A 22100-nucleotide genomic window follows, 5' to 3' on the forward strand; every position below is an offset into this window, starting at 1 on the left:
TCCTCGTTCTGTTTATGGATATTTAAATAAAAAGACCTTTCAGATTTCGATCTTATGTCGAATTATCAGTAAAACTAGATGATTTGTGCAAGAAGTTGGGGTTACTTTTAGGACTGCGATTTGGATGCATCCTCTCAAGGTAATCCCGCGACATCGAGGCGAGTGCCTGAGCAGCAAGATTCGGACTTGGCATTTTATTAATCTTGAGGCCATTAAAGTTCATGAAATTGAATTCAGTTTTAACATATAAGAATTGAACTGGGTGATTATGCTTGGTGGAACTTTGTCACTTGTTTAATATTTTTAAAGAAAAAATGGGGTGATTATAATGATATGTCATCCATATTCATATATTTCTTTTTGTCGAGTCGTTCAGTTTGATATGTGTTCAGTTGGATTCTGCTTGAATATGAACCTTGAAAATCATTCCGACACTTTCTAATAAATACAAAAAATTAGCTTTTTAACAATTCGAACATAAAATAATATTTTTTATTTCCGAAATATTGATATTAATTATAAATCATGGGATAAATGCGAAATATAAAATTAATATTGCAAAGATAGATGTATAAAACAAAGTCAATGAAGTAAAGAAAATAACGTTAGATTGGTAAAAAAAGTTTTACACGTACTTGAATATCATTACGTAGATATTAAAATTAGAGTAAATCTTTTATGAAATGATCTATAATCATGAAATGAGTTGATTAGATTCATAACCGTTATTAATAGTAATATTTTTGACATAAAAATAATATTTTAACGAGTTTGATGAGGTCATAGATTCGTATCATAAAGTTGATTCTTGATATCACCTGTTTTTTTTTTAAAAATTATCATACAAATATCATTAGTGTTTATCAATAGAATAAAAGTAAACATACTCAAGAGGTGGAGCCCGAATTTGTGCACTTGGTTAAAGTTTGAGCTCGAATATTTAAAAGTGAGCATTGTATGATTTAAGTTGATTTATATTTGCATACTTTTATATGCGTATATGTATATATTATATACATAGTTTAATTAAAAAAAAGTAATGCAAGGAATGAATATATTTAGTTGGAAAATTAGGACGATATTTGATTGCCTCAGGCCCTCAACACTTCATTATAAGGGCAAACTGTTAGCTTCATTTTCGATGCAGGCGGCGGCGCGATGGAACTCCATTTCTCCGCGGATTCTCCTCCTCTTGCCGCCATCGCCGCCGCGAAAATTGCCGGTGTCTCTCTCACAACAAATTCAACTCTTTCTTCCGGCTCTACACCAGCTCTTGCCTTATCTAACGGGTTATTTATCTTCTTTCTTATTGCAATTTTTTTGAATGCAATTATGAATCGCTCACCTGTAAGCTCAGACAATATAAAATTATATGGTATTATTTTTCTGTTGGATGACGCTTATTTGCAGCTCGCTTTTTCATTTACGTTGAGGATTGTTGTGGATTAGCGTGTGTTTTTGGAGAAACGACAACGGTTTTTGTGAACCGTTGTAGATTAGCGTGTGTTTTTGTGAAACGACAACGGTTTTAATGAACTGTTGTTAAAAAAAGCGACGGTTTAAAGACAAACCGTCGCTATTAGCAACGGTTATTATAACCGTCGCTATTAGCGACAATTAAATGTCAATTAAATGTCGTCGCTATTTAAATCGGCGACGGTTTTTTATAACCGTCGCTATTTTAAATTTTGCGACGGTTGTTCTAAAACTGTTGCCAATTTGAAATAACGACAGTTTTGCCTAAATATTGCGACAGTTTCTGAATTACTGTCGCCAATAGCGACGGTTAACAGAAAACCGTCGCAAACTATGTATAAATATCACTATTCTGGGTCCATTTCCCTCCATCACAACACTTAAAATTTTTCTCACCACTCATAACACTTAAAATTTTTCTCTCTTCCACCATTTTATCACTTCACACAACTTTTAAAATTTTTCTCCCTTACACCATTTTATCATTTCACACAACATTTAAAAATTTTCTTTCTTACACCATTTTATCACTTCACACAACATTTAAAAATTCTCTATTACATCATTTTATCAATTCACACAACACGTAAATTTTTTCTCACCACTCCATAACATTTCAAATTTTTCATTGAAAAAAAATTTTCCTCTTACACGATTATAGTTTCGATTGTTAGTTTTTTAGATTTATTAAATTATAAAAAGTATTTTTTTTTATTTTTCGAAACAAGTTTGCGACGGAAATTTGATTATTAACCGTCGCTAATGTTAGCGACGGGCTTGTTTTTTAACCGTCGCTGATTTAAATAGCGACGGTTTAATAAACCGTCGCTAATTATGATTTAGCGACGGGTTTGAGTAAAACAATCGCTAATTTTATTAGCGATGGTTTTAAAAACTGTCGCAAATTCGACCTTCCACTACAGATAAAAATCGTCGTCGTTGAACGGACTTTCAACAACACTCTGAGTTACAACAGTTTTAAAAAGACTACGACAACGGATTTTTCCGTTGTCGTTTGCCGTTTTTGTTGTAGTGATATATGTAACTTTTTGAAGCTTTTTTAAAAATCTAATTACATTAAAATTTATTTTTAATAATTTATTGAATGTATTCAAATGATAGTGTAAGAGCACAATAAATAACATAAATAATTTAATTTAGAATTTAAATGAAAGTCCAAAAAAATTATTAAAATGGAAAAAATAATTAATATTAATATTAAGTAAATTTAATAGTTTTTTTAAAAAAATTAGCTCAAACATTTAAGAACATAAAGATGACTTATTTGATACATACAAACTAAAATATAAATAGAACTCAATTTTATTTTACAATTAGAAAACTTTTCTATCATCCACACATTTATATGTATATATAAAATGAATTAATTTTTTTTAAAATAAAATATGACTTAATTAAATATTATAATGAAAGAAAGATAAGGGAATAAAGTCAAAAGCACAAAAGCATAACCATATGTGGTTATTTAGTATTAATCATTAATTAATAGACTAAATGTGAAATTACCACATATGTTACTTAATAATAAAATTAAGTAAACATGTGAAGGGTAGTTATGTCCGTTCACAATTAGAAAATTTTTCTATTATCCACACTTTTATAAGCAGTAAAATAATTGAAAAAAATGTAGAGAAAAAATTAAAAAGATAAAACATTTAAATATAGTATAAAGATGAGTTATTTGATAAACTTTGTAAAACACCATACACTGTGATGGAACTTGTTCCTTTTTCAACTGTACAAGTACGGAGAAAATTTTTTGTAGAGCATTTAATAAATTTACAGCTTCTCACCATTATAAACTTTCTCACTACAAAATTTTCCTCACCAGATTGGTTTGAAAGGGGAAGAATCAGGGCTATCTACAGCAAGTTCGCCACTTGGTTGTCCAAGCCTGCTTTGCCTAAATATACTCCTCCGACTTGGTACAAGGTAACAACAGCATGCATTTTCATTTGTTGACGTTCAAGTTTTTCACGTTAAGAGATTGAAAATCTCCTTGTGGCCTTTTGGTTATTGTTAGAATGTTAGATTAATATAATGTCTAAAGCTTGTACAGAGTCCAGTGTTTGTTGAATTTCAAACTCGATTTTTTTTATATTATCGACAGTGCAATATGAATTAATAGGCGAAGTTGTTAAATATTTAACTATATTCAATCAAGCAAATTTTCATAGTAAATAGATAAAATTAATAGAGATACAAATTTTTGGGTTTGAAATCCAAAAAATTGGAAACTTACCAATTAATTGTCCTTTACAGCATTATAATTCAATTCATAATGTATCATATATACGTTAATTCAGAAATCAAATCTGTCCCAAAATTTGAATTCAACTCTATTAAGCAAGAACCAAGAATTCCTCTTTATTTTTCAAACTATCTTCTTTTATGAATAATTTTCTGTACAATTCCTAGAAACTTCAACATCAAGTGATAGAGAGTTACACAAGCATACCTCAAGTTCACATTATGACCAACATATCTAGCAGGGAATTAGATATTCATGCATATGCAAATATGTGCAGAAAATGAAATGGGGATTTCAGGCCTTGTTCAAGCAAGAAGAGGGAAATTGGCAAATCAAATATGAACCAAGGCACAATTAATTCCTATTCTACTAAACAATAATGACAAAAAACTGCATCTTAACAATATTAGCATATGAAGAAGGAACATTGTATCATTGACATATAAGAGCTAGAGCCTGTCGCTGTCAATGTAAATTCACGAAATTCCTTTGAAATCGATTTATAGGACATCAATTTTGGACTAAGATACATCCATACCTACATAAAAATATGTGGAAAAATTGAAATCAATTAAAGGAAATTAAATCTTTCAAAAATTGAAATAAATTATAGGAAATTAAAACTTTCAGATGAAAAAGAAAAAAATTCCAACTCATCTATTGCTTAAAATATAATTGAAATCTAATTAAATAGAGCTAGGGTTGTTTTAGGTGTAAATAGAAAAATTGAAATAAGAAGCCACCACATTGTTGATTACTATCATCATTATTTTCCTTGTCGTTGATTTTCTTAAATATATTATTTTATATAAATGTGTGTGTGAGTGTGTATGCTGTTAAATTCTTAATATATTGTATCTTCATGACTTCTTTAAGAGACTTAATTATCAAATTAATTACATAGAAATGAAAGCGAAATTTGAAAAGACTTGTCGAATCATACGAAATATTTAAATACATTTGATATAATTAATAGGAAGGTTTAAGAGAGTACTCTAATGAAAAATCAAGAAATTTGGGATTATTGGTTCTGTGACCACAATGCTAGAACATTATGTCGACCAACATATCTAGCCGAGAATTAGATATTCATGCAGGACAATTCTATCCTACTCCGGGAGATTTACTCCATGTCACTAAATAATATATACATGTATAGCATTTAAAAATAGCTACAATAATTTTATTAGTTTTTATAAATGGGTAGAACATAGAATTCTTTATAATAATTAAATTTTAAAATATTGATTTTTACATTTTATATGATTCTACCACAAAAATAAGAATAATAGAAATGAAAATCTCAGACCTCAAACGTAAAAGTTTTATTATGAAATAAAAATTTCACGTAATTTTTAAATATAAAATATTAAGTTTTAAAATTTGAGAATAATAATAATAATAATAATAATAATAATAATAATAATAATAATAATAATAATAATATAATAATAATAATAATATAACACATGTTATATACATGAAACGAAATTAGTTTAATGATTAATTTGGTTGATTTTGGTTAAAGTAGTGTGAAATGTAATGATAATAATTTAAAAAAAAAAACAAGTGTAAGAAAAAAAAAAGCAAAGGGGAGTACCTCACCTGGAGTAGGATAGAATTGGTCATTCATGCAGATGCAAATATGTGCAGAAAATGGAATGGGGATTTCAGGCATTGTTCAAGCGAGAAGATAAAAATGGCAAATCAAATAGGAACCAAGGCACATTTAATTACCATTCTACTTAATTAACAATTATGGCAAAAAGTGTATCTTAACATTAGCAACTGAAGAAGTAGAGCATGTCGCTGTCCATGTAAATTCACGAAAATTCTTTGAAGTCAATTTATAGAGCATCAATTTTGGGCTGAGATCCATCCATAACTGCATAAACATATGTGAAATATAATGTAAAATATTTTTGTAGCAAAATATTAATAAAGAGTCCCACAATTTTGGATCTTGAACATGACTTATTTTCAATTTCAGGATCATATATATGTTATACAAAAGGTATACGCAGAAACGGAAAGGTAATCGAAAAAGAGAACAGTATTGCGATAAACAAAACAGCAGGACAGTGCAACAAGTAAAGCAAACCGAGGCCTGTATGAAATACAATGTCCTTAAAACAGATTCGTCCCCTCCGGTGCGTGCTGCGAGGATGAACGTGGACGTCTGTTTCCCAGGATACAACGGAAAACCAGTAGTACCATAGCACAAGGTACCACCACGGCGAACTGAAAAAGTACCTGAACTTTATCACGAGAGTAGAACAACAACAGGGGAACAGCAACTGGTGAAGCAGCAGCAGCCGAGACAGTTGGAAGCAAAGCTACGAAAATCAGAAAGCAGGGGAGTGTGTTGGATGATCTGAATGGCTTGAGGCTGCACCTATATATAGGCACTCATATGGACAGTTACGGCTGGCCATTCGAAAGGCCAAAGGTCAGCAGCTGGAGCACCAAAGGTTTTCAGTTACAACACCAAGGGTCAGCTGAATCAGTTACAACACCAAAGGTCAGCTGAAATACCAAAGGTCTTGGTCCATAATTCCAATTTTCGAAAATTAAAAATAGCAAAAGCCAGGTGAACCTCGGTGGGAAATTTTGCCTTGATCGGTCCGACATTCGACGCGCCCAGGTCGCGCACGTACGCTTGCACACAAGTCAAGCCTTTTTCCACTGCAAATCGGGACCATGATTTGCACCCCCCTGCGCCTGTGCGCGCGAGAGAGAGCCTCTTGACCAATCATTGTTACACCTCCACAAAGTGCAAATCAATATAAGTTCACCAATGCTATGTTCATTTTCCAATGTGGGACATTTCCCACTTACCATCTATTAGACCTTGCTTGCTTATCTAATTTCACATTCAAAGATCAAGCCCAATAACCTCTAAGTCCAACAATATATTTATCAGTTTGTTGATGTGATCGGTAGAAAAACATCAACATCTTATTCTAAGAGGTATTTCTTATCTCTTGCTTGCTTAGTTCAAATCCTTTTATGTCATTCTCTATGTATTATTCTATTTAATTCATTTATACTTAATATGATATATAGAGTATATTAATATTGAAAGTTCAATTATATTTTAGTAGTATTGTAAAATAATTGAGTACGTATTGTACGTCTCCAACCAGTATTGCCCTCTTATTTTCATCCGAAACCCGCCTACAAGCACAAACTATTATTAATTTTATTTCCAAATGTGATTTAATAATATTATATTTGTGTTCCCATAAATATATGAATTTAATTGGGAGTACAGAATTTGATTTGAGAATTTTGAATTTGGTTTCAACTTTATTTATATTATATATTTTTAAATCATTGTATATTATAGTTCCAATGACTATAAATATCTCGATCCAAATTACACTTAATTCATGGTGTTGTTCATACTTCAGTTTTAGTTCATCACACCTCACTATGATAATAAGTTTTATACATTATTGATGCACGTTTATATATTAATCTTTATAGATTATTTTCAAAATATAAATTACTCGTAATAAAATTCATTCGATGTTATTTCGAAAGTGTGCTTGGTACATAACAACAATTGATTACGAAACCTTATCCCCAAAGACGGCAAAACCAAAGTCTCCAACGCTTCTCCGATAACTTGTTTTTATAGTGAATGAGAATATTAATTTTTGTCCTATTAAATTCTCAAAATATTTGTAGATTTTTTAAATAATATTTAGATTTCATGATTATCTAATGTAAATATCGTAGTTCTCGAAAGATAAACAAAGCAGTGTAACGCTGTAACTGATACATAAGGTCCAACAAAACAAACGAAACGAAAATAATAAAACAAACCGAGACCTATACGGAGTATATTATTCTTAAAACAGATTCATCACCTCTTGTATGTGTTTCGAAGATCAAGTTGAACGACTGTTTTCCAAGATACAACGGGACAATCAGTAGTAATCTAACATGAAGATATTAGGTCGGCGAACTGAAAAAGTACATAAACTTTATCACGAGTTGAAACAGAGCATCAAGAGGCAGAGTGAAGAAGAGAAACAAAATTAATATGCGAGTGGTGGATATGTTTGAAAGACTCGGCAGTACTGTTTTTATATATAGACATTTGGGGTATCATATCGACAGTCACAGACTGATCATCCCAAAAGCTAAAGGTTGAACTAGACCATAAGGAACACCAACAGTAAGGACAAGTGCAAGGTCACGTACGTCAAGGATGATCCGGAGTGAATTTTGGGGGAACGTTTGGAAAAGTTAATTTCCTCGGTAGGTGTGTTAGCTTCATTGGCTCACTGTAGTTTTATTATTGTGGAGTAGACCGAGAGAGGATCTGCTACGTGTACCTTTTGCTTTGGCATCCATGGTCATTGGCTCCTGCACTCGCCTCATTCCTCAATACACTTTCTGACACTCATCTTTTTAATTTAGGATACAACATAAACATGATGTACGTTTTTGTCCAAAAAGTTTTAAAATCAGGTAATAATTTTGTTCTTTTATATATATATTTTGCTTGAAAATGGATTATGTGTCACACACAATCCGTCATCTATGATTAAGATGGTGATAAAATTTAGGATTCAGCTCATGTTGGGTTGGTGAATTTAAGCGTGTGACTTGAGATAATATATTTTCATAGTGATATTTATTTTTCTTTTCCTGAAAATTTTACGTTTAATTAACATCTACCCGCGCGTGTAGGTGAATTATTTTTTTTTGTTGTTGTTGTTATTAAATATGTGTGTTTATTTTGATCGAAAATGATACTACTAGGTAGTATTTAAAACATTTTTTTCAAAAAGTAAGGATTTGTAAAAGCATGTACCAAATAAGTTTTTCCATGAAATAATATTAAATTTTACAAAACAAAAAGCATATAAATTTTCTACAGATGTTGTAACTTTAACTATTTCTTTTTAATCGTGTTTGAAAATGAACACGACAAATAACGTAGGCTTCGAGTATTATGCTGGGATTTGATAGGGACTAACACCTTCTTTAATTTATTTAGAACATTTGCACATATATATAGACTGGTCCCATTATACTCTTTTTTTCCTTTTGAGTCCGGCTCCAATCCCATGCACGTTATACCTAAAAAATGAAATATGCAGGCACTGTTTTTCTTTCTTTTTTTTTAGATTAGATATATAGTTTCACTATATATTATCATACGTGTATATATATAACAAAAATAAATCCGTAGGAATATATATTGTCAAATCTTTGCACCACTAAAAATTAAATGTAATATTTAATTTAAGAATTAAATATACGTGTGTATGCATGTATATATGCATGCAACAATTAACCATAAATGTTGAGGACAAATGAATTCAATGTAGAATATCGACTCACAAATTTGTTCGCAAGTCCAAGCTAATGTATTTTATCAGTAATTTGTTTATTTTTAATTAATTTTTCCTTCTTATTTTTTGAATAAACCAACCCGTGCCCTTTATTATAATAGGAGTAGTGATTTTTTTTCTTTATTATTTTAGTATATATTTACTACAGTCCACGCTAAATTAAAAAAAAAAACTATATATTGTAACATACAGTACTAATGCTTTAACATAAAATTAGGAAATACATAAATAAATTAAATGTTTGTAACAAATTAAAGGAGATCAAATCAAAACCCACAAATATTCGAGCTAGTCATGATAACTTTCATAGGTCTGAGCACCTAAGACTTAGAATAGGGTTCGTGCATGTATTCTCTGTCATGCGTCAAAGGTTCTGTATGTATATCAGAAAACGCAACATTTTCGTGTAGACAGCGAAAAAAGATGAAGTCCATCTTCTTCATTTCCCTCCCGGTGCCCACCCGCTCCCGCTCCCTCTCCGTCTCCGTCGTCCCTACCCTCTCCCGCTCCGTCGTTCCTAGCCGGCTTTGTCGTCCGTCCACCGGCTCCCTCTACATGCCTCCGGTATGTTCTCCAAATAAAAGGCCAGAGACGAAGATATTTGCGTCTTCCTCGCCTACTGACGACGGCGCCAACGCCGAAGAAAAGTTTTGGATTACCGGACTCGATGATCCGTTGCTGGCTGAAGTGGTTACTAAGAAACGGAAATACCTGAGTGCCCTGTTTGCAAAGCTGAGTGTCGATGCTGCCATACGGAAGCTAGGGGCCAAAGTTGCGGAGAAAGACCCGCTCTGGGCCAATCTTGTTGCGGAGTCAAATCTCAAGGAAAAACTCCAGTATGAGTTTCAGGTATCGGCGGTATGTTATGTGCTAGATAGGGCAGAGGATGGGATGTCTTATCAAGATGCTGAAGAAAAGCTGTATCGGAACATAATGGCACTGGATGAGTATGGTCAGCTTTATACCGAGGTAGTTGCAGAGTGGTTGATCAAGTACGGGTTCCGCCTGATGGAGGTAAACTAGCTCTTTGTAACTTCATGAAAACCACCGTATTGTTTACTTCTAATATATTGGATTGGGTTGCTGCAGGTTGACTAAACGGGAGAGCTTTGGATATGCAGGGATGCCAACTCTTGTTTAAATTCGAATGTGGCTCAAAAAGTTATAGATTTAGGTTGATTAAACAACTGTACTGGAATATTGAAACTCTAGCCTTTTAGTTGTCATTTTCGTTGAATCAGCAGTAAACAAACTTCTGCCTGTCGTCTACGCTTTGATGGAACTAAAGTAGGGCCTGTATCTTGCAAGCAACCTTTAGATGTGAAACTCTTGAGATTAATTCATTGGGCATGCAATACCGAAGTAGTTATTCTGGAATTTTTTGCTTTCATTTATGTTTGTCTTTATTATGATCTTATTTTTACCGACTTTGCATATTTTATCTGAAATACACAAAAACTGGAATGGTCCTCACATGTGGATTTTCAGAAAGAGGCTGCGGGATGCTTATCAATCATGCCTGCAGGTTCCTTTTCTCTACATTTTGCTTTATGATATTTGATTTTTCATGTCTACATATATATTACATCATTAAGTTAAATTAGAATTTTGAAATTAAATGAAACAATATTGGAAATTAGGTTTGTGTTTTTTTAAATAGTTATACCGATTAAATAAAATAAATTTGATATCATTCACGAGATTTTTTATACAAATAAATTTCAATCTTTGACCTTTTATATTCGATTTATTTTAGCCGAAAGAAAAAAATGTTGATCTATATATTATCTTCGCCCATAAATATTAAAATCAATCATGAGAGACATTATTATTTATTATGAAATTCAAAACTGTAAAGTTTTTATTTATCACACCACCCCCAACAGTGTTTTATCATCTTTCTACTTTTAAGTTTTACCGTCATTGGGATGTCAATGGGTGAGGACGGGATGTATTTCTAATCCCCTCGAATCACAAACCCCCTCAACATTCTCTCCACCATCAGCTCCTCTGAGCATTCGTCCCAAGGCGGCGCTTGTGATTGGCAGCGTATGGAGAAGGGAGTCTGCTCTGGAGTCGCATGACGATATGTATAGATGCCTTAGATTTGTTTCTCCTGACATGACTTCTGATCCCGTTAATTTGTTGATGCCGTGGATTTGTTGATGCCTCGTCACAGGATAATCCAAATTATATCCAACATACGACTTTTGTTGTCCATTTGTTGATGCCGTGGAAGGCATCAGACATGCTCTTCGATCAAGTGAATACCATGATCGAAATGACCAATATCATAGAACTCAATCTGAGTATTTATTGTTAAATGCTGATTCGGTTGTTCTCCATACTTAACCAATCAAACAAGTTTGTGATGATTTTGAGAATGTCTCGTGTGAATGTGTTGTGTGCACATGTTTTCCTGTTTTACCTACATCCTATGTTCGAATTTTTGTCTAGTTTTATATCCGGCAGGATGGGATGGAGGGAATCTCTAGGTGGTCATGCTTGTCAAGTGATTTATAATCGCAGCTTGAGGAAGATGAAGATTTCACTGATGTTGTCAATCCGTACGAGGAAGGAGACGCTGGCACTTGGGGAATCTGATATGCGGAACTTGAAGCGTGGAGACAAAATACAACTGGAGAGGAAAGGGTATTACAGATGTGATGTCCCTTTGATTCGTTCTTCAAAACCGATTGTCCTGTTTGTAATTCCAGATGGCGAAGTAAGAGGAGGGAAATGTGGGATTTCTTAATTTTCGTATCTGTTTAATACCTATCTGATGTTGATCGTATCCCCCTGAGAAATATTTGATCTATGATTAATACGGATGATTTTTGTTATCATGGAACTGCATTTAAGATCAAAACAGAGATATAAAATCTTCCAAAATTAGAAGGTTTCATTCTGTACCATCGTCGGCAAATGTCTCTTAATTCTTTTCATTGTCGATTTCCATCCTATGAATTGAGTGATATCTTCTTCGAATTTAACTGCAACCTTATATGTGAATGAACAATATTGCCAAATTAAAATGATGAGATCCAGAACACAATTGTGAAGCACGCCCAGAAGGGATTATAGCAGAGAGGGATTACGAGACGTTGGAGCAATAAAGGTCAAGCACTCCATTACATTAAAAACTCGAGTCAGGCGGTGTCCATGAATACTTTGAGTTGCTAAAGGTGAGACAGGGTGAATTTACTTAATTATTTTCAGAGTAAAATAGAGATAAATTAAAGAAATTTTATTGTTTTTATTTGAGTGATAGTGTTAATTATTTGCTCCCGTTAACGAGTTGGTCCATAATAGGTGGAAAATATTTTGACTAAAAGTTTTGATAGCATGATGTAACATACATTAATGAAACAAAAATATAAGTAGATTAAAAATCTTTGCCTTCCGTCTTGTATTTCAAAGAAGAAAAAATTTTAAAAAAAAAAAATTTGGTTAAAGGTACTCACACTAAATTAATAATACTTTTAACCAGATATACAAATAATATGTGATTTATTCATTTCTTTTTCTTTTTTTAAAAAATATTCATTTCTTATTTTGTCTAAATTATGTCGGAATTATACACAAATTTTCATGCATGTGTACGAAAAGCAGATTTTATTGTTAAGAAATTAGGAAAATCTTCATGCAAACATCAGAACATCAAGTAAATGATAAATCGAATTATCAACTAAATACAATGCAATAATTCCCAGTTGGAAAAAAAGTAGAGAACTTACATTTCCAATAATCACGATCATTTGGCTGCGAACCTGGACTTGATCTTCTGAACTTCCGGCGTCGCAATCTGGAAGGCTTTTGCCAAAACATTATCCGGAACCGGCGGCGAAGCCCCGAACAAGGTGGTGGCGATGGACTGTGTACCCGGCAGCTGACTATTGAAGGCGGCGATAATTGCAGCCCGGACTTTCCTATTGTTCTTCTGGAAGTGGACGAGGCCTTTAGGGAAGACGAAGATCTCGCCCTTTTAGATGATCTTAGGGTAGAGGACATTCGCGGTGGTGATGAAGCCGACTTCCAGCTCGCCGTAGAGGACGAACACTATCTCGGTGGCGCGTGGGTGAGTGTGTGGTGGGTTGAGACCGTCGGAGGCGTAGTCGATCCTGGCGAGGGAAACGCCGAGGGTGTTTAGGCCTGGGATTCTCTGCACCTTGGCACCTGTAACTAGTGATCCGAAGGTGTTGTTGGTGGTGTCGGGATTGGCCAGGGCGGCGGAGAAGAAATCGTCCGCCGTCGCGTTTGACTTACAAACAAAGCAGTTGACTTTAATAGCTGTTCTAATTTGGGGGCACAACGTCGTTGACCACTTTTAAAAATTATAAATATAAATTATAAATATCTATGTTAATTGGAAGATCTCTAATAAATACTTGGTATAAATACGGTCGACGTATATTTTGGGTGTCAACAAAAAAAACATTAGTTTCTTTTCCAAAAAGTTGTATTGGTCGTTACAGCCATATCTTAAACAATATAATGTAAATTAATGAATAAAAATCATTTAATTTAAAATTACTTATACAATTAATTGCATATACAATTACTTACACTAAATTAAATTCAATCAACGATAACAATAATATTCATGTAGACTTCCTACTTGTTTTCTTTCCAATAATTTACCAGATCCCAAACTTTTCAACATAAAATTTTATACTTTAATTATATTTTTAAAAATAAATATTACAAAAAAAAGTGAATATGTACGTACATATTTATTTCCATACACGTCATTGGAACATGAAGAAATTTCCTTAAATAATAGATTACAATGATTTCAGATTTTAAATAGTTTTTTTTTTAAAAAAAATGCAAAGATTCGACTCCGTCAAAATATATTTATATTTAATAAAATTTACAGGACGCTCTAAATTTAATTCTGTGTTTTGAATTTTTTTTTAAAATTTATTTAAAAAAATTAAATCATTTTTTAAGTTAATCAGCTTCCATCTTGTATTCGAAAGCCAACGAACAATCTAACATATTCTCAAACATAGAAAGATAATAATTAAAAAAATTTGTTATAAATATTTTTTTAGGTTTTTTAAAATCCAAATCCTATCAAATCTGATCAGTTTTAAAAAAAAATTTTTTATAGATAACCAAATCCAGTCAAATCATATAAAATCCCTTAAAATCCAATTTCATCTATAACATCCAATTAACCAAACTGTTAAAACTAGGATTTACAAATTCTAATCCCCACAAATCCTTGCTTCCAAACATAGTGTTAGGGTAATTTTCGAGTGCCAGCGGCGACGCGATGGAACTCCATTTCTCTACCTATTCTCCTCCTCTCGCCATCGCGAAAATCGCCGTTGTCTCTCTCACAACAAATTCAACTCTTGCTCCCGGCTCTACACCAACTCTTGCCTTATCTAACGGGTTATTTATCTTCTTTCTTATTGCAATTTTTTGAATGCAATTATGAATCGCTAACGGGTTTGGGGATTTTGTTTTCAATTCTTCTCGATTGGATGATCATGCTGCCGGTCATTTCATTTTTAAATCTCACAATTTTGCCAACTCTTGTTTGAATTCGAATGTGGCTAAAAAGATTATAGATTTAGGTTGATTAAACAACTGTACGGGAATATGGAAACGGTCGCCCCAGACTGGAGCGAGTCTCTTTTAGTTGTCATTCTCGTTGAAATCAGCAGTGAACAAACTTCTGCCAGTCGTCTAGGCTTTGATGGGACTACATAAAGTAGGGCCTGTATCTAGCAAGCAACCTTTAGACGCGAAGTAGTTATTCTGGAATTTTTTGCTTTCATTTATTATGAACTTCTTTTTACCGACTTTTCATATTTTATCTGAAATACACAAAAATGGAATGGTCCTCACATGTGGATTTTCAGAAAGAGGCTGCGGGATGCTTATCAATCATGCCTGCAGGTTCCTTTTCTCTACATTTTGTTTTATGATATTTGATTTTTCATCTCTACGTGTATAAATATGTATTTCTTTTTCTTTTTAATTATTAAATATAAATATAACTATTAATCAGCCCCAAATCACATGATGATTGACTATATATCATGTCTAATTAAATTAATTATATATATAAATGCCAATAATTTAATGTGAGAATAAAATATTTATATAATTTTTTATTGGTAAAATAGGAAGCATGGGGACGAGGAGGAGTAGGTCCAATGGATAACGTAAGATTGATCAATTTTGGAATCTTCCATTAGTCCCGGCCCACTTCCTTTACTTGTTTTCTTTCCAATAATTTACCACCTCCCAAACTTTTCAACATAATAAAATTTTATACTTTAATTATATATATTTTTTAAAAGTTACTTTGTTAGTACATATTTATTTCCATACGCGTCGTTGGAACATGGATAAATGCCATGAATAATAGATTACAATGATTTCAGATTTTAAATAGTTTTTTTTTTTAAAAAAAAATGCAAAGATTCGACTCCGTCAAAATATATTATATGTAATAAAATTCACAGGACGCTCTAAATTTAATTCTGTGTTTTGGATTAAATTTTTAATTCTATCCAATAATTCCATAGCAAGGAAATAATAATAAAAAGTAAATATGGATAATTTCACTTTTATAAAATTTAAATATTCTCTTGGGGAAAATTTGAAAAGTGTACGACTCATTTTAACCCAATCCGCCGAATTATGTGTTTTTTAAAAAATATATGGTCTACAAATTTTAAAAATAAGTTTTAGATAGAAAATTATTTAATCGTATCATTTGTTACTAATTTAATTAATATTTTTAATGCGCAATATAACAACTCCTATGCTTTTATTTTATCCGTTTTGTCGAGAAATATGTAAAACTTCATATTTACTGTCATTTATAATAATTTTAGTTGAATAAGAAATTATTGTCAATCAATATTTTGTTACAATATTTGCAAATTTATGATATCCAAACTACGAAGCAGTTACTTTTTTCGTCTCATATATTTAACTTTATTTATGATTTTACACAAATTAAAAAAAAAATTATCGATTTTTTTTTATATATTATCATTCTCAAAAGGCTAGGATTACTAATATCATATATATACGTGATTTTGTAACAGAAGAAAGATTTGAAGCCAAATCCCTTTCCGATGGCGGCCACCATAGCCCGGATGAACCCTCTGCAATTCAAAGACAAAAACCCTTATCAGACTCCTAGTATCGCCGTTGATCTCCCCAGACGGTGGAGTCACCCATGCACCAGAATTAAAAGAAGTAGTGCAAAAACTAATCGAAGACTACCCTTTTGAATTCAATCCAAACTCCCACTCAAATGTTTTTTCTATAACTACGTATTTTTATTTTTACATGAATGATTTACGTATGAAATGCTTGGATTTTTTAGGGCCTTCGACGTTATTCGCTCAATTGAACGATGAAGGGCCTCGTCTCCGTGTTGCTTATCAGGTTTAATAGTTGCTTTCCTTCATTATCTTTTGTCACTGCATCTTGTTTTTATTTATGGAGAGTTTTTTAAATGAATGGATTTTCAATGTGAAAGGGGGTTCCAGGTGCATATAGTGAGTCTGCAGCATTGACGGCATACCCAAATTGTGAACCAGTTCCACGCCCAGACTTTGAAACTTGTTTTCTGGTGAGGATATGTTGCCGTTTGGCGTCGTATTATATGATGCTTGTTTATCATTTGAGAGGGAATGACTTGTTTCTTACTGGCTTCCCTCTTGACAGTCCGTCTTTTGCAGTGTTCACGTAAATAATTGTGTGTTATCTTGAATAGATCAACGTGAAAGAGATGTACTTCACCTCTATTTCTCGTTTTCTGTTTGCAATCCTTGTTTTAGGCTGTTGAAAGTGGGCTCGTTGATAGAGCAGTACTGCCAATAGAAAATTCTTTGGGTGGCAGCATTCACAGAAATTATGATCTTCTATTTCGACATAGATTGCATATTGTTGGAGAAAAGAAACTTTTAATCAGACATTGCTTACTAGCGAACCCCAACGTCAAGGTTGAAGATTTAAAGAGCGTTCATAGCCATCCACAGGTGCTTTACGATGAATAAAACTTATCCTATTTGTCCCCGAGGTGTTCACTCCACAATGTAACCTTTGATATTTCGATGTTCAGGCGCTTGCACAGTGTGAGAACACATTAACTAACTTAGGAATGGTGCGAGTAGCTGTGGATGATACAGCTGGGGCTGCCAAGGTAAAATAACTTGCATAAAATCAAATTTATGACATCCGTTCTAATGTCATTCGCGATGTGGTTCTATGTGTTTTCTTGAATTTTAATTGCTATGGATTTGCAAGGAAAACACGAAAGACAGAGCGATTGCTTTGAAACCAGATGTCATCACTTTTTTATTGGCAAAATTAGCACTGGATTGAAATGAATACACATATAAGATAAATGTGTAAATCTATAAATAACTTTCAATATAAACACATATAAGATAAACAAAGTAAATCTATAAACAACTTTCAATACATTCTCATGAAGACAACTTTTCTTTCGAACAAGTGAAAGAAAATATTTCTTAGTGTTTTCAAGTCAAGAACTAATGTTACTCATAGGATCCAGGAATTTGAATAAGATGTGATGCGGCTAATTTCAAGAACTTATGCGTACTCATTCAGTTTAATCACCAGTACTTTTAAATATTATCTCTGCTTGAATATTCAGTATGTTGCTGATCATAAACTCAAGGATGTTGGGGCAGTTGCTAGCATGACCGCTGCGAAGATCTATAATTTGATTATACTTGCTCAAGACATACAGATTGTTTATGAGTTACTTTTATATGTTCTTGTGAGTCAAATACATCAGTTGCATGATATATTATTATTTATTTTTTTACTTTTAGGATGATTCTTACAGCGTCACTCGGTTCATTATGCTGGCAAGGCGGAAACCTATTATATCTGGCACCGATAAGCCTTTCAAGGTTAGCTTTCCTAGCTATGTTAATTGCTAAATGCTAAGTAATTATTATAGAACGTAGTTATAATTCAACTTTCTACATAAAATAAGTCTTCGCCTGCACCTAGCAATTTACTTATCATGCATGTAAATCATTTGTCAGACAAGTATAGTCTTTTCTCTTGAGGAAGGTCCGGGAAAGCTTTGTAAAGCACTCGACGTGTTCGACAAGGCGAAAATCAATCTTACCAAGGTGTGTTGATCTTGTTAGGAATATGTTTGTGATTTATTATCTATGAAAAGTTACATTTTTTCGTTTCTTTTTTTCATTTTACATTTCTTGACACAGATCGAAAGCCGTCCACTGCAGAAGCAAGCTTCGTGGACACTTACTGATAATATCATTGGTTTTCCAAAGTAAATAATGCAGAAAGTTAGAATTCTATTTGTAAGATATATAAAGGTTTGATAGATAATATTGATGTGATTAATAATTTATTCCAAGTGGTAGATTGACATTCAAATTTATATCATGAAACTAGCCAAATCCTGATGCTCTCCGAGTTTTATTTGTATTTTTGAATACATGGTGTCATTAAAATTGGTTTGATATCATTTTAAGCATCACAATCCACTTTTAGATATATCAGTTGAAATACCAATCCTATATTGGTTAGCAATTTCATTTTATAAATGCATTTTCCTACTTTTCAAATGTTTTGTATTTCTGAACAGATGCTTCGGTTATATGTTCTATGCTGATTTCGAAGCATCCATGGCGGAAAACCGAACACAAGATGCCATGGGTCGTCTAGAGGTACTCTTTGCACTTGTAATTTCCTGTCTTGTGGAGTAATTATCTCTGTTTTCAAGTGCCATAATAAGTGTGCTCCGCTGTTGCAGGAGTTGGCAACAAGTTTGAGGGTTTTTGGGAGTTACCGTGCAGATGATCATAGCTTTCAATGAGTCCTTCTAAACATAATTATCCAAAAAGTTTGTTTGATACATACCACATTGGCCACTGAAAGCAACAGAAGAGCAAGTATCGTATCGGCAGCACTTGGCATCGATTGGAATTTCTTCGTCGATCTTACATTTTTAAGTTATTCCCCACGTGGAGAAACTCATTATTCATATTGTTTCGACCTTTATTGATAGATCTGGAAACTACATTTTTTGTTATTAATTACATTTGTTGGTTTTGAATTGTCTAATTCTTTGCAATTCATATCCTTTTGGAAGACGAAACTCATCTTTCCCCAGTGAAATGGATCACTTTAGTCATGGGAATTATCAGTAAAACTAGATGATTTGTGCAAGAAGTTGGGGGGGTTACTTTTAGGACTGCGATTTGGATGCATCCTCTCAAGGTAACCCCGCGACATAGAGGCGAGTGCCTTAGCAGCAAGATTCGAAGGTGGTCTCTTCTCATCAAACAATTAAATTGATTCACGTACAGTTGTTATACACTACACACCACAAAACCTTGAAATCGGAAGGAAAAAACCCCAAAGAAATCATAGGGGTCGGTTATGTTTACCACACTTTGGATTCCTAACTAAAAACTTTCAAAGTGCACTGTAGAGGAGGGCTTTTGCTTCTGCTTCATTGTGTCTCTACTAAATAAAACGATATACAAACTTTTGAGCCCTGTGATTATTACTATAGTTTATAACTTGGAGAAAGGTTGCATTCTCTTCATCAACTAATATTGAAATTGATGTGCATTTTTACGGGGTCCGTCGATTTTGTTGTAGACTTTTATGCTGATGAATCCATTTCAAATACTGGTCATAGAATGGAATCAGGATTACATGACACAAGACGCAGTGTTTTTGAGGAGATTGAAAAGAAAACTACTGCGGAGAAAACCTTAAAATTGATGCGCAGTCAGTGGCAGAGGATCCGTTATCTTATGTCTCAGGATGGATTGATATTTCCTGCTCCTCCAGTTGCTTTAATTTGATGTCATGCAGCTCGAACAAGTTTGTGATGATTTTGAGAATGTCTTATGTGAATGTGTTGTATGCACATGTTTGTCTGTTTTGACTACGTCTTAAGTTCCAATTTTTGTCTAGTTTTATATCGGGCGGGATGGGGTGGAGGGAATCTCTAGGTGGTCATGCTTGTCAAGTGACAACAATATGATAACGGTGCTCGTTGTCTTCTTTATAATGGTTAGGGGGCCTCCAAGAATCTCAATCTCATGGAATGGGACAAACTCTGGGCGATCAATAAGAAGATTATTGATCCCATATGTCCCAGGTATACTGCTGTGGTGGAAGAACGTGTATTGCTGATTCTAACTGATGGTCCCAGCAACCCCTTTGTGCGAGTTTTGCCCAAACACAAGAAATATGAAGGTGCTGGAGAGAAGGCCGTGTCTTATTCAAATAAAATATGGATTGAGTATGCTGATGCGGAATCGATCTCAATTGATGAGGAGGCGACTTTAAAGGATTGGGGAAATGCAATTGTGATGTCCCTTTGATTCGGTCTTCAAAACTGATTGTCCTGCTTGCAATTCCAGACGGTAAGCAGCAAACCATGGGATTTCTATGGCCTTGTTATTAAATTTCGTGTCTGTTTAATACCTATCTGATGTTGATCGTATCCCACTGAGAAATATTTGATCTATGAATCAGTCTTCAGATGATTTATGTTATCATGGAACTGCATTTAAGATCAAAACAGAGATATAAAAGCTTCCAAAATTAGAAGGTTTCATTCTGTACCATCGTCAGCAAATGTCTCTTAATTCTTTTCATTGTCGATTTCCATCTTATGAATTGATTAATTTCTTCTTCGAATTGAACAATGCCAAATTGTTTGCTATTTTAGTAGTTTCTCATCCAAAAAAATAAATTTTGTCCGGAAAGATTTCTTGGTTTGTTGTTTGTGCAGTGAAATCCAGAGAATTGTATATCAATACTAAAATTTGGAATTTGTGTACGTCTAATCAATCAAAAAATTAAAAGATGAGATCCAGAACACAATTGTGAAGCACGCCCAGAAGGGAATATCTGTCAAAAAGGAGAGAGTGATTACGACATGGATATAAAATCATGGATCCGTCTCTGGATTATGAGACGTTGGAGCAATAAAGGTCAAGCACTCCATTACATTAAAAACTCCGGCGTCCATGAATACTTTGAGTTGCTAAAGGTGAGACAGGGTGAATTTACTTAATTATTTTCAGAGTAAAATAGAGATTTGAGTGATAGTGTTAATTATTTGCTCCCGTTAACCGAGTTGGTCCATAATAGGTGGAAAATATTTTGACTAAAAGTTTTGATAGCATGACGTAACATACATAAATGAAACAAAAATATAAGTAGATAACAAAATCTTTGCCTTCCGTCTTGTATTTCAAAGAAGAAAAAATTCAAAATAACTTTTTTTTTTTTTAGTTTAAAGGTACTCACACTAAATTAATAATACATTTAACCAGATATACAAACAATATGTGATTTATTCATTTCTTATTTTGTCTAAATTATGTCGGAATTATACACAGTTTTTCATGCATGTGCGTCCGTACAAGGCAATTTGAAGAAAATCAGATTTTATTGTTCAGAAATTAGGAAAATCTTAATGCAAACATAAGAACATCAAGTAAATGAAAAATCGAATTATCAATTAAATACAAACAATAATTCCCATTTGGAAAAAAAGTGAGAACTTTCATTTCCGATAATCATGATCATTTGGGTGCGAATCTGGACTTGATCTTCTGAACTTTCGGCGTCGCAATCTGGAAGGCTTTTGCCAAAACATTATCCGGAACCGGCGGCGAAGCCCCGAACAAGGTGGTGGCGATGGACTGTGTACCCGGCAGCTGACTATTGAAGGCGGCGATAACTGCAGCCGGGACTTTCCTATTGTTCTTATAGAAGTGGACGAGACCTCTAGGTTGTCAAATCTAGATTCATGTAGACTTACTTCACTTGTTTTCTTTCCAATAATTTACCAGCTCCCAAACTTTCCAACATAATAAAATTTTATACTTTAATTATATTTTTAAAAATAAATAATTTCTAATCATCATTTTTTTTAAAAAAAAAAAGTGAATTTGTACGTACAT

At 33.2% G+C, this 22100-nt stretch overlaps 1 protein-coding gene and 1 pseudogene across 4 annotated transcripts; one reads left to right on the plus strand and one right to left on the minus strand.

Annotated features, from left to right (window-relative positions):
- Window positions 1-1148: 1148 nt before the first annotated feature.
- Window positions 1149-20753, plus strand: LOC140842017 (arogenate dehydratase 2-like). 4 transcript variants are annotated; one of them, XM_073209811.1, is made up of 12 exons: window positions 1149-1289; window positions 14709-15033; window positions 16197-16350; window positions 16481-16542; window positions 16637-16729; window positions 16938-17138; window positions 17222-17302; window positions 17961-18041; window positions 18180-18269; window positions 18366-18433; window positions 18752-18833; window positions 18920-20753. In XM_073209811.1, exons 2-12 carry the CDS (start codon window positions 14983-14985, stop codon window positions 18980-18982), a joined length of 1026 nt encoding a protein of 341 aa, XP_073065912.1. In that variant the 5' UTR covers window positions 1149-1289; window positions 14709-14982; the 3' UTR covers window positions 18983-20753. The 4 variants fall into 4 exon arrangements, with proteins under 4 accessions (XP_073065912.1, XP_073065911.1, XP_073065913.1 ...); XM_073209810.1 differs by lacking the exon at window positions 1149-1289 and adding an exon at window positions 14403-14523; XM_073209812.1 differs by lacking the exon at window positions 1149-1289 and adding an exon at window positions 14403-14523 and having other exon boundaries at window positions 16200-16350.
- LOC140842085 (nectarin-1-like) lies at window positions 12721-13599 on the minus strand (annotated as a pseudogene).
- Window positions 20754-22100: the final 1347 nt, after the last annotated feature.

The sequence above is a fragment of the Primulina eburnea genome, chromosome 9 (assembly GCF_022965805.1).
Source record: "Primulina eburnea isolate SZY01 chromosome 9, ASM2296580v1, whole genome shotgun sequence".
Lineage (NCBI taxonomy): Eukaryota > Viridiplantae > Streptophyta > Magnoliopsida > Lamiales > Gesneriaceae > Primulina > Primulina eburnea.

Coding starts and splice junctions, on each gene's coding strand:
- LOC140842017 (XM_073209811.1), top strand. CDS start 14,983: ATGTGGATTTTCAGAAAGAGGCTGCGGGATGCTTATCAATCATGCCTG. Junction 16,351..16,480: donor ATGCACCAGAATTAAAAGAA/GTAGTGCAAAAA, acceptor TGGATTTTTTAG/GGCCTTCGACGTTATTCGCT. Junction 16,730..16,937: donor ACTTTGAAACTTGTTTTCTG/GTGAGGATATGT, acceptor TCCTTGTTTTAG/GCTGTTGAAAGTGGGCTCGT.